Genomic DNA, 12930 nt, shown 5'->3' on the forward strand with positions numbered 1-12930 from the left:
GGTGTCTCTGTAAAGGTCTTGGGGATTGGAAGTGGAAGTCGCCTGAAGTGGAAGAGACAATGGTTGTGCTTTTTTGCCACACAGCTGGTGTGTACAGTCCAGGTGAGATCATCGGTGATGTGTGTACCGAGGGACATTTTGGTAATGTGTATACAAAGCAACTTGAAAGTGCTCACCCTCTCAACTGCAGACCCATTGATGTTGATCAGGCTGAACCTGTCTCCGTTCCACCTGTAATCCACAATCTTTTTTTTTGGACATTGAGGGTGAGGTTGTTTTCTTTGCACAGCTGTGTGAGGGTGTTGACCTCTCCTCTGTAGGCTGTCTCATTGCCACTGGAAATAAGGCCATTCATCTGCAAATTGGCGGTTAATGAGAAAGTGCTGTGCAGATAGACTAATAAGGTGTAAGCACCATGACTGGGTAGACTGTGAGGTCAAAATTTCACCTTTAATGTATAAGAGGTCAGTTCAAGTGTCTTATAATAGTGAAATAGAGCTGCTGATGTGTTTTCAAGACTTTGTATCCTCTGCCCAATGGGAGGGGGAGAAGAAGGAGTGACAAGCTCAGAGACACACCTACTTCAGTTGTTCAGCATTAGTTGGCTATTTGAGGTTGGCTGTTTTGTGACCAGATGTGGAATGATTGATATGTTTCAGGGTTGGAATGCTCTGCAACTATGGTGGAAGAAGTGTCTGGTCACATATCTGAAAGTAATGTTATTGGAGGCATACTCACCCAGGCGAGTGCAAAGCATGCCATCACACTCCTGCCTGGTAGGTAGTGGAACAGCTTTATGGACCTAGGGGAGTTCCTCAGTGCAGGAGCACCAGTCCCTGACCTGCTGTTGTAAGTCATGGTATATATTAGGCTGGTTCCAGCTGAGTGTCTGATCCATGGTGACTGCTAGAATATTCGTTGGGGAACTTGTCCTTAGTAATGTCACTGAATCTTGGGGCGGGAGGTGGGGTTGTCCATGAGGACTGGTCTGATGATTGTGTTGTAGCATGCACACAAGGAAGGTATGGGGATATGGATATTGTGTAGGTCAGAGGGGTTAGTGTTTGGGTAATTTTGATTTGCTTTTTAGGTGGTTCAGCACAGCATTGTGGGCCAAAAAGCCTGATCCTGTGCTACACTTTTCTAAACAATTGAAATGTTGGCCATGTGAAAATCGGCATCCATTTGATGTGTGTTCTCTACGTATTGAATCTCTGGGATAATTTGGACACTCTGTGAGAGAAGTCAGTTAGGACTTGAACTCCAGGATACTTGGTGATTATAGCAATGCCCTGGAATGCTACAGTACCTTTACTCTAGGATAGTTAGATGTTTTGGAGATTTTTTTTGTCTGGAATGGTTCTTCCAGTTAAAATGGTGCTACTGAACATGTGCAACAGCTCTCTAGTAGTTCAAATAGCAAGAAGTCCTACAAAAAAATCACTAAAAACACCTTTTCTGAGGTAAATTGTGTTAAATTATTGCCATAAACAATGAGGGAAGGTGAAGCAAGTTCGGAGGATGAGCCGGGCTGGTGTGTTGTAGAATCGATGCAGACGGAGTAGGCTACTCCAAGAGGAGTTCTGATGCCTGGGTGTGGGTGTGAGGCTGGATCGTGCACAGAGCTGTTTTGAAGAGCTTGAGAGCGGCTTCGGCTGGGTAATGAAATCTGGGCTTGGAGCAAGTTGCTGGTCTGGGCCCCGAGCCCTTTGCAGTAGTTGGGTCTTGGTGCGAGGTATAACCTGCTGTTCAGACAATTTAAATGCTGGCTTATATTGGAGGCAGGAGCTGATTTTGCTTACTCTCTGCAATGTTCGCTGCTCTCTCCAGGCCACGAGAGCTTTTCATTGCAGTGGTTTCCAGGTACAATGCGAGGTACAAATCCATTATTTGGTCAATTTAAATGCCAGCCCAGATAGACTGAAAAGACAGGGTGTTGAGGTCTGAGGCCAGAGCCGATGTTTCTTGCTGTCCGTGATGGTCATCTCCATGGTGCTGAGTCTACGAAGACTGTCCCAGTTGTTGTGCTCTGTGCCTGCTAATATGATGAGCTGATAAGTAAGGCTTTGGGCCTACTCTGGGCTGCTCTGAGGACTCAGTTTGGTTCAGAATGTTGTTGTTTGCTTCAATGGTTTGCACAATTTGTGTTTTTTTCCCCCCTTTCTCTTGCACATCGTGTGTAAGTCTTTTATTGTATTTCTTTAATTCGGTTCTTTTGGGTTTTTCACTTTGTGGCTACTGTGAGCAAGCAAATCTCAAGGTTGTATGATTTATACATTCTTCATTAATAAAAGTACTTGCATCTTTGAATAGTTTGGGAACTGCTTTGGACTAGTTTGAGATCATTACTCTGGATTTATTTGAATTGGTTTGGGATCTTTGTTTTGACTAGAAAGATGCTATTGAATTGGAAGGAGAAAGAGTGCAGAAAAGAATTGCAAGTATGTTGACTGGACTCTAGGGCCTGTTCTAGAGAAAGGTTGGGCAAGCTAGGAGGTCTGTTTATTGGACCATAAGAGTCTGAAGGATATAAAACCATGAAGAGCATAGGTAGAGTGAAAGCACTTTGCCCCCAGGGTTGAGAAATCAAGAACCAGAGGGCATGAATATAAGCCAAGAGGGAGAACATTAATAGGAACTTGAGATAACAACTTTTTTTTTACACAGGAATGAAGTGCTAGAGGAGAGATTCTTGGTGTCCACGGACCCCTTGCTTAATGTACTGTCCATTAGCATAATAAAGGCCTATGCCTGCAGAAATGGTAAAGGCAAGATCGTTAAGAACATTTATAAGACACTTGGACAAGTACGTGGATTGGCAAGGTTTGGAAGGTTATGGGCCAAGTGGGACTATCTTGGATGGGAATCCTTGTTGGAATGGCGTAGTAGGGTCAAAGCATCTGCTTCTGGGCCAGGAGGCTCTCCGACTTACTGAGTCTAGATTTGGTTCTGCTTTGCACAAGTTCTTTCATCTTTAGTTGGTCAGCATTAGTTTAATTGTGTGTGATTGTGTGAAAATTAGGTCAGACAGATGTGCTTGGAGGGGATGGAGGATAATAAATTGTATAAAGTATGAATGACTCACATGTTATCAAACTAACCCCTCAAAGGTCTACAGGGAATGGAGCTCTGAGGGTGTGGGCGGACGAAGAGGTCATGATGCGCCAATGATTGCCTATGATGCCCTCCTCTCCGTTGGCAACAACTGGACAGAACTGTGTAACCATGCCATGTTCCATGGAGGTAAGAACATAGAAACGAACAGCACATTACAGGTTGTTCAGCCCACAATGTTGTGCCAACCGTGTAACCTGCTCTAGAAACTGCCTAGAATTTCCTTACCGCATAATCCCCTATTTCTCTAAGCTCCATGTACCTATCTAAGAGTCTCTTAAAAAGACCAGATTGTAACCACCTCTACCACCATCATTGTCAGTGCATTCCATGCCCCACCACTGTAATGAAAGGCTCTGGAACCCTGGAGAGAGTAGTGAACATCACAGAGAGCGAGCAAAATCGGCTCTCACCTTCGTTCTAGGCCTGCGTTTAAATTGTCTAAACAGTAGATCTATTTAACTAATTTTGTGAGTTCTAAAACCAATTGGCTGCACCCATGATGATTAAAGGGGGTGAATTATTTTATGCAATCAATTATTTTATGTTCTATATTTGTAATTAATTTAGATCACTTTTTGTAGAGATCTGTTTTCACTTTGACCAAAAGAAATTAAATCCACTGTGATTCAGTGTTGTAAAAGAATAAAACATGAAAACATTCGGGGGGGGGGGCGGTGAATGCTTTTTGTAGGCTCTGTATGGAACAGAATGAGGTCCTTTGGCCTATCACATCTGTTCCACCATTTCATCATTGCTGATTCACTTTTTCCTCTCAGCCGCAATCTCTTGCCTTCTCCCCATATCCCTTCATGCCCTGACTAATCAAGAATCTATCAAGCAACACACATAAAATGCTGGTGGAACACAGCAGGCCAGGCAGCATCTATAGGGAGAAGCACTGTCAACGTTTCGGGCCGAGACCCTTCATCAGGACTAACTGAAAGGAAAGATAGTAAGAGATTTGAAAGTAGGATGGGAAGGGGAAAATGCAAAATGATAGGAGAAGACCGGAGGGGGTGGGGATGAAGCTAAGAGCTGGAAAGGTGATTGGCAAAAGGGATACAGAGCTGGAGAAGGGAAAGGATCATGGGACGGGAGGCCTAGGGAGAAAGAAAGGGGGAGGGGATCACCAGAGGGAGATGGAGAACAGGCAGAGTGATGGGCAGAAAGAGAGTGAGTGAGTGAGTAAATAAATAAATAGATGGATCAAGATGGGGGGGGGGGGGAAAGCTAACCATATCAGGGATGGGGTAAGAAGGGGAAGAGGGCCATTAATGGAAGTTAGAAAAGTCATTGTTCATGCCATCAGGTTGGAGGCTACCCAGCCGGTATATAAGGTGTTGTTCCTCAAACCTGAGTGTGGCTTCATTTTGACAGTAGAGGAGGCCATGGATAGACATATCAGAATGGGAATGGGACGTGGAATTAAAATGTGTGGCCACTGAGAAATCCTGCTTTCTCTGGAGGACCGAGCGTAGGTGTTCAGCGAAACAGTCTCCCAGTCTGCGTTGGGTCTCACCAATATATAAAAGGCCACACCGGGAGCACCGGACGCAGTATACCACACCAGCTGACTCACAGGTGAAGTGTCACCTCACCTGGAAGGACTGTCAGGGCCCTGAATGGTGGTGAGGGAGGAAGTGTAAGGGCAGGTGTAGCACTTGTTCCGCTTACGAGGATAAGTGGCAGGAGGGAGATCGGTGGGAAGGGAGGGGGAGGACGAATGGACATGGGAGCAATCCCTGCAAAAAGCAGAAAGGGGGGGAGGTAAAGATGTGCTAGAATCTATCAACCTTGGCCTTAAATATACATAAAGATTTGGCTTCCACAGTTGCCTGTGGCAAAAAAATTCCTCAGATTCAACACTGTCTGGATAGAGAAATACCTTCTTATTTCCATTCTAAAAGGACATCCCTTTCTTCTGAAGCTGTGTCCTTTGGTCTTAGACTCTCCCACCATAGGAAACATCCTCTCCACATCCACTCTATCAAGGTCTTTCACCACTCGTTGGGTTTCAATGAAGTTACTCCTCATTCTTCTGAATTCCAGTGAAATCACATCCAGAGTTATCAGACGCTCTTCATATGACAAGCCATTCAATCCTGGAATCATTTTTTGTGGAACTCCTACAAACCCTCCTCAGTTTGAGCACATCCTTTCTTAGATATGGGCCCAAACCTGCTCACTGTACTCCAAGTGAGGCCTCATCACTTCTTTATAAAGCCTCAACATTGCTTCCTTTCTAGTCCTCTTGAAATGAATGCTAACATTGCATTTGCCTTCCTCACCACAGGCTCAACCTGCAAATTAACCTTTAGGGAATCTTGTACAAGGACTCCCAAGTCCTTTTGCACCTCAGATTTTTGTATTTTCTCTCCATTTAGAAAATAGTTGACCCTTTTATTTCTTTTGCCAAAGTGCAGGACCATACACCTCCCAACACTGTATTCCATCCGCCACTTCTTTGCCCGATCTTTAAAACTGTCTACGTCATTCTGTAGCCTCTCTACTTCCTCAAAACTACCTGCCCTTCTACCTATATTCATATAGTCTGCAAATTTTGCAACAAAGCTGTCAATTCTGTCATCCAAATCATTGACATAACGTAAAAAAGAATCGGTTCCAACACCGACTCCTGTGGAGCACCACTTCACACCACTTCCAGAAAAGGCTCCCTTTATTCCCACTTTTTGCCTCCTGCCAATCAGCCACTGCTTATCCATGCTAAAATCTTTCCTGTAACACCATGGGCTCATGACTTTAGTGGCTGTGGTAATGTAATGGTTGTTCCTATTTCAGCCTCTTTTGTATGTTACACAGTCATCCATCATGAAACAGGACCATCAATGACATACCGTATTTCTCCACGTTCTTCCCCCCCCCCCCCCACATATCAGTGGTAATTTATAGTTGTTAATTAACCAGCCCACCTCTATGGGATGTGGAAGGAAACTAGAACACCCAGGGGAAACCCACGCTGTCACAGGGAAGACGAGCAAACTCCACACGGAAATTTCTCACACTGGAGGTAATGTTCAAACCTGGGTCTCAGGAGCCAAGAAGCAGCAGGACCACCTGCTTCAGCATGAGCAGACCTGAGCCTCAGGTGTCTGCAAGATGGTCAGAGACACAAGCAAATACAGATTCTGGAATTTGGAGCAGCAATCTGCAGGGGAAGGTCCATGGGAGGAAGGGAATTATCAGTCTTCAGGGTGAAATCTTGTGTTAGAAAGGGAATTATGAATGATTCAGGTTGAAACCCTGTACGGGGAGTCTGTACAGCATTAAAGTTGGATATGCCCCAGGGTCTGACGGCATATATCCCACAATATTAAAAGAAGCAAATGAGGAGATTGCTGGGACTTTGACAAAGATCTTTTGTGTCCTCACTAGCAGCAAGCAAGGTGGTGAAGGACTGGGAAATAGCTAATATTGTTCCTTTGTTCAAGGAAGGAAGTAGGGATAATCTGGGTGTTCACATAGAAGGAAGTTATTGTAAAGGATAGTGATGAATAGGCATTATGCACATTGGAATGACATGGCCTACTTAGAGTTGTTAGCATAGCTCTGTGCAGGACAGGACATGCTTTACAAACTTAATCAAGTTCTTTGAGCAGCTGACAAAGGGACCTGATTGAGGCAAGTCACATTGTCTTCATGGACATTACTAAGACATTTGATAAGATCTGCATGATATGTTGATTCAGAAAATAAAGATGTATGGGATCCAGGATGAATTGCAAGTTTGGTTTCAGAACTGCTTTGCCTAGAGAAGGCAGAGAGTAGGGGTGGAAATAATATTATTCTGACTTGTGGGGTTCTCCAAGCATTGGTGCTGGTGTTGTTTGTGATATATACTAATGATTTGTGTGGAAGTGTAAAAGCCTGGAGTAGGAAGTTTGCAATTGGAACAGTAGTTAACAGTGTAAAGAACTATGAAAGAATACAGGTACATATAGGCAGAGAGGTGGCAGATGGAGTTTAACCTGGGCAAACATGAGTTGTAGAACTCTGGGAGTGCAAATAAAGGGACAAAATATATCGTTAATGGTAGACCTCTGAATAGCATTGAGATACAGAGTGATCTGGGGTCCAGGCCCATAGTTCACTGATAAAGTGGTAAAGACATATGGCAAGCTGCCTTCATTGGTGGGAGTGCTGAGTGTAAGAACAAGGAAGTCATGTTTAACAACATAAAACTTTATGCATCCCACTACAGGAAGGACATGGGACCTTTGGAAAGGGTACAGCAGAGGTTTGCCAGGAGGCTGCCTCGATTAGAGGGGATGGGCATTGAAGAAAGCTTGGACAAAGGTGTACTCTTTAGAACATGGGAAGCTGAGGGGATATTTGATGGAGTTACTTAAAATTATGACAGGCATACAGTCACAAAGGAGACAGTCATAATATCAAACATTAGGCAACATGTTTTTGAGATTAGGAGGGGGGGGAGTTTAGAGGTGATATGAGTAGGAAGTGCCTGGGATGGTTTCCCATGATTACTAATGGAAGCAGGCAGCTTGGTGGAGTTTAGGATAGGTCTTGTTCAAGGCTGGAGCCTGAGCTGGAGGTTGCACAATCAGCATTTTGAAGGTGTCCAAGATAGTTGGAACCCGCTTTGATAGCGTTCTGAATCTGCTTGGGATTGTTAGAACTATTGAGGCTGCTGAGGTGCAGTTTAAGAGGCCTAGACAAATGAATTTTAAGTGAATGGATGGATACGAGTGATGTATCACTCAGAGCACTGAGTGCAGTCTGACCGAAGGAGAAATCGCTCAGGGGAGTGCTCACACTGAAGATGTAGGGGAAAAGGAAGAAAGAGATAATAAAGTTGTTTGCACTGTTAGGGATAAACAGAGAGTAAGAGGTGGAGAGTTTCTTAAATGCATCTATTTTAATGCTCGGAGCATTGTAAGAAAGGTGGATGAGCTTAGAGAATGGATTGATACCTGTAAATATGATGTTGTAGCTGTTAGTGAAACATGGTTGCAGGAAGGGTATGATTGGCAACTAAATATTCCTGGATTTCATTGCTTCAGGTGTGATAGAATCGGAGGGGCAAGAAGGGAAGGTGTTGCATTGCTTGTCAGAGAAAATATGACAGCGGTGCTTTGGCCAGATAGGTTAGAGGGCTCATCTAGGGAGACTATTTGGGTGGATTTGAGGAATGGGAAAGGCATAGTAACACTTATAGGGGTGTATTAGGTGTATTACCACCTAATGGGGAGCGAGAATTGGAGAAGCAAGTTTGTAGGGAGATAGTAGATATTTGTAGTAAGCACAGGGTTGTGATTGTGGGAGATTTTAATTTTCCACACATAGACTGGGAAGCCCATACTGTAAAAGGGCTGGATGGTTTGGAGTTTGTAAAATGTGTGCAGGATAGTTTTTTGCAGCAATACATAGAGGTACCAACTAGAGAAGGGGCAGTGTTGGATCTTCTGTTAGGGAATGAGATAGGTCAGGTGATGGAGGTATGTGATGGGGAGCACTTCGGGTCCAGTGATCGCAATGCCATTAATTTCAATAAAATTATGGAGAAGGATAGGACTGGACCCAGGATAGAGATTTTTGACTGGAGAAAGGCTAACTTTGAGGAGATGCGAAAGGATTTAGAAGGAGTGGATTGGGACAATTTGTTTTATGGGAAGGATGTAATAGAGAAATGGAGGTCATTTAAGGGTGAAATTTTGAGGGTACAGACTCTTTATGTTCCTGTTAGGTTGAAAGGAAAGGTTAAAAGTTTGAGAGAGCCATGGCTTTCAAGGGATATTGGAAACTTGGTTCGGAAAAAGAGAGAGATCTACAATAAATATAGGCAGCATGGAGTAAATGAGGTGCTCGAGGAATATAAAGAATGTAAAAAGAATCTTAAGAAAGAAATTAGAAAAGCTAAAAGAAGATATGAGGTTGCTTTGGCAAGTAAGGTGAAAATAAATCCGAAGGGTTTCTACAGTTATATTAATAGCAAAAGGATAAAATTGGTCCCTTAGAGAATCAGAGTGGACAGCTATGTGCGGAGCCAAAAGAGATGGGGGAGATTTTGGATAATTTCTTTTCTTCGGTATTCACTAAGGAGAAGGATATTGAATTGTTTAAGGTAAGGGAAACAAGTAGGGTAGTTATGGGAACTATGATGATTAAAGAGGAGGAAGTACTGGTGCTTTTAAAGAATATAAAAGTGGATAAATCTCCGCTACTGACAGGAAATTCCCTAGGACCTTGACGGAAGTTAGTGTAGAAATAGCGGGGGTTCTGACAGAAATATTTCAAATTTTATTAGAAATGGGGATGGTGCTGGAGAATTGGCATATTGTTCATGTGGTTCCATTGTTTAAAAAGGGTTCTAAGAGTAAACCTAGCAATTATCGACCTGTAAGTTTGACGTCAGTGGTGGGTAAATTAATGGAAAGTATTCTTAGAGATGGTATATATAATCATCTGGATAGACAGGGTCTGATTAGGAGCAGTCAATATGGATTTGTGCGTGGAAGATCATGTTTGACAAATCTTATTGAATTTTTTGAAGAGGAAAGTTCACGAGGGTAAAGCAGTGGATGTTGTCTATATGGACTTCAGTAAGGCCTTTGACAAGGTTCCACACGGAAAGTTAGTTAGGAAGTTTCAATTGTTAGGTATTAATATTGAAGTAGTGAAATAGAGTCAACAGTGGCTGGATGGGGGATGCCAGAGAGTAGCGGTGGATAACTGTTTGTCACGTTGAAGGCCGGTGACTAGTGGTGTGCCTCAGGGATCTGTACTGTGTCCAATGTTGTTTGTCATATACATTAATGATCTGGATGATGGGGTGGTAAATTGGATTAATAGGTATGCAGATGATACTAAGATAGGTGGCGTTGTGGATAATGAAGTAGGTTTACAAAGCTTGCAGAGAGATTTAGGCCAGTTAGAAAAGTGGGCTGAACGATGGCAGATGGAGTTTAATGCTGATAAGTGTGAGGTGCTACATTTTGGTAGGAATAATCCAAATAGGACATACATGGTAAATGGTAGGGCATTGAGGTGGAATCTCATGTGGATAGGGTGGTGAAGAAAGTTTTTGGTATGTTAGCCTTTATAAATCAGAGATTTAGGAGTATAGGCGTTGGGATGTAATGTTAAAATTGTACAAGGCATTGGTGTGGCCAAATTTGGAGTATTTTGTACAGTTCTGGTCACTGAATTATAGGAAAGATATCAACAAACTAGACAGAGTACAGAGGAGATTTACTAGAATGTTACCTGGGTTTCAGCACCTAAGTTACAGGGAAAAGTTGAACAAGTTAGGTCTTTATTCTTTGGAGCATAGACGGTTGAGGGGGGACTTGATAGAGGTATTTAAAATTATGTGGGGTATAGATAGAGTTGACATTGATAGGTTTTTTCCATCGAGAGTAGGGGAGATTCAAACAAGAGGACATGAGTTGAGAGTTAGGGGGCAAAAGTTTAAGGGTAACACGAGGGGGAATTTCTTTACTCAGAGAGTGGTAGCTGTGTGGAACGAGCTTCCAGTAGAAGTGGCAGAGGCAGGTTCGATATTGTCATTTAAAGTAAAATTGGATAAGTATATGGACAGGAAAGGAATGGAGGGTTATGGGCTGAGTGCGGGTCAGTGGGAGTGGGTGAGAGTAAACGATCGGCACGGACTAGAAGGGCTGAGATGGCCAGTTTCTGTGCTGTAATTGTTATATAGTTATATGTACATGGGAAGGGCATTTCGTATAAATTGGCCGTCAGATTGGCACAGTATTGAGGGCTGACTGGTCTGTCCAGTGCTGTACTATTCTTTGTTCTTAGTTCTGTTGTTTCTTTGCTCAATTGTCAATATGCATGCCATGGTAGGACCAATGCCTCACAAACTTTAGAGACCTGGATTCAGTCCTGGCCTTGAATGCTGTCTGTGTGGAGTCTGCATGTTCTCCTTGTGACCGTGTGAGATCCCCCTGATGTCCTTGCACTAAGAGAAAGCAGAAGTTAATTGGCCGCTGTAAACTTACCATGTGTCACTGGGTGGTGGGAGAACCAGGGGGCAGTTGAAGGGATTGTGTGGGATCATTTTGGAGGGCTAAAGTGGAGTACAGAGTGGGACTGATGGTCTTGAGGTCCTGGAATCGGAATAGGTTCAATGACTGGAGTCACAGTAAGGACAATTCACATCATTGGCTCTTCTCAACCTCTCCCCCACCTGCCCTATCCCAAAACAGCCTCTCCACTGCAGAAGGCATGTATCAACTGTGAGTTGTATGCACAACGCCCGCACAACAGGTTGAGAGCCAAAGTCCTAACCAACTTGTTACTTCATGCCAACAGGTCTGAGTGGAGCCACGGGCTCAATCGCTGGCTGTCTCTATGGCCTGCTCTTCGGAATGACGAACGTTCCCAAGGGACTGTACCAGAACCTGGAGTTCAGGGAGAAGCTGGAAGAACTTGCAGCCAAATTGCACAAAGCAGCAAATGAGGGTGAAACAGTCTGACCAATCAAAGGGAATGGGGATAGGGGATCAGAAAAAGAGAGACATTTAAAAACTCTGCCATTACCACTTCTCTCAGTTGATTTCATGCTCCACCTTCATCATCTGCCTCCAAATTCCATTGTCTTTAGCCCTTTGACACCTCCACACATCAACTCCCAGCCTCTGTCACTATTCCCACTCTGCCCTCCCACATCAGTCTGTTGCCACTCTTCCTTAACTGGATCTACCCATCCCTTCCCTCCACTGCTCTATACTGGCTCTCTCCCCTCTATCCATCAGTGCAGATGAAGGGTCTCTCTCTATCTGATATCTGGACTATTCATTTCCCTTCACAGGTTTTGCTTGATGCCCACATTTTGTGTGTTGCTCCAGATTCCAGTGCCTGCAATCTCTTGTATCAACGTTTAAAACAGGTTCTCAACCTGACCCCTTGGTTAATGATAAGGGTCCTTAGCATAAAAAACACTGGGGATCCCTGATTTTAGTATATATATGATATAGAGTCATACAGAACAGATATAGACTCCATGTTTGCTCACCATCAATTATGTTTTGATGGTCTAAAGGCAGTGTACTGAAACTGGTGTTCCTCCAACGTCATGGTACCAGTCCGCTCCTCACTGACAAAGGCAGCATTGTCCAATGCTGGGCAGACCATTTCCACCAGGATTGAACCTCGGTCTCTGGAACTGTGGCTCTACCAGCTGTGCCACACAATTTTAATTATTTCCAGAATCCTCCTTTCACTTACAAATCTGCTTTACTAATAATAAGTGCTACTTTAAATAGTAGAAACATAACTTGATACAATGGAGAAGCTGCAGCTTTAAGTGTGTCACCTTACAATGTGAAGAGTACAGCTTGCCGGGAGCTCCGCAGCTGTGATGTGCTGTCTGGAAACCCTGCTGCACGCTCACTGAAGTTGCAGCAACACTGATTACGTGCACTGTGTGGTGGCCTATAACATAACGCTGACACTGCAGTGGCTGATTAACCTAACACTGCTTTATAGCTTCACAATATTCCCCTTTTCAATACATAGTACGTACATTGTACACACCTAACAGCCAATTGTATTTTACAGTATAATGCTTGTATATGTCTGAACTAAACAACAGACATTATTCTGAAGACATAGAAGCAAATCAGGCCATTCAACCCTTCAAATCCCACTTGGAGTTCTGTGCTCAGTTCTGGTCACCTCACTACAGGAAGGATGTGGAAGCCATAGAAAGGCTGCAGAGGAGATTTACAAGGATGATGCCTGGATTGGGGAGCATGCATTATGAGAATAGGTTGAGTGAACTCGGCCTTTTCTCCTTGGAGTGACAAAGGATGA

The 12930-nt window shown here is 43.7% G+C and overlaps 1 protein-coding gene across 1 annotated transcript in view; it reads left to right on the top strand.

Moving 5' to 3' along the window:
• The window catches only part of adprhl1 (ADP-ribosylhydrolase like 1), a 59132-nt gene extending 47062 nt beyond the window's left edge, over positions 1–12070 (top strand). Inside the window, exons 6-7 of the mRNA XM_059967714.1 lie at positions 3111–3243; positions 11428–12070. Coding sequence (XP_059823697.1) covers positions 3111–3243; positions 11428–11591 — 297 coding nt within the window. The 3' untranslated portion in view covers positions 11592–12070. The remainder of the gene's footprint in view (positions 1–3110; positions 3244–11427) is intronic.
• Positions 12071–12930: the final 860 nt, after the last annotated feature.

Source organism: Hypanus sabinus, chromosome 4 (assembly GCF_030144855.1).
Source record: "Hypanus sabinus isolate sHypSab1 chromosome 4, sHypSab1.hap1, whole genome shotgun sequence".
In the NCBI taxonomy this organism is placed as follows: domain Eukaryota; kingdom Metazoa; phylum Chordata; class Chondrichthyes; order Myliobatiformes; family Dasyatidae; genus Hypanus; species Hypanus sabinus.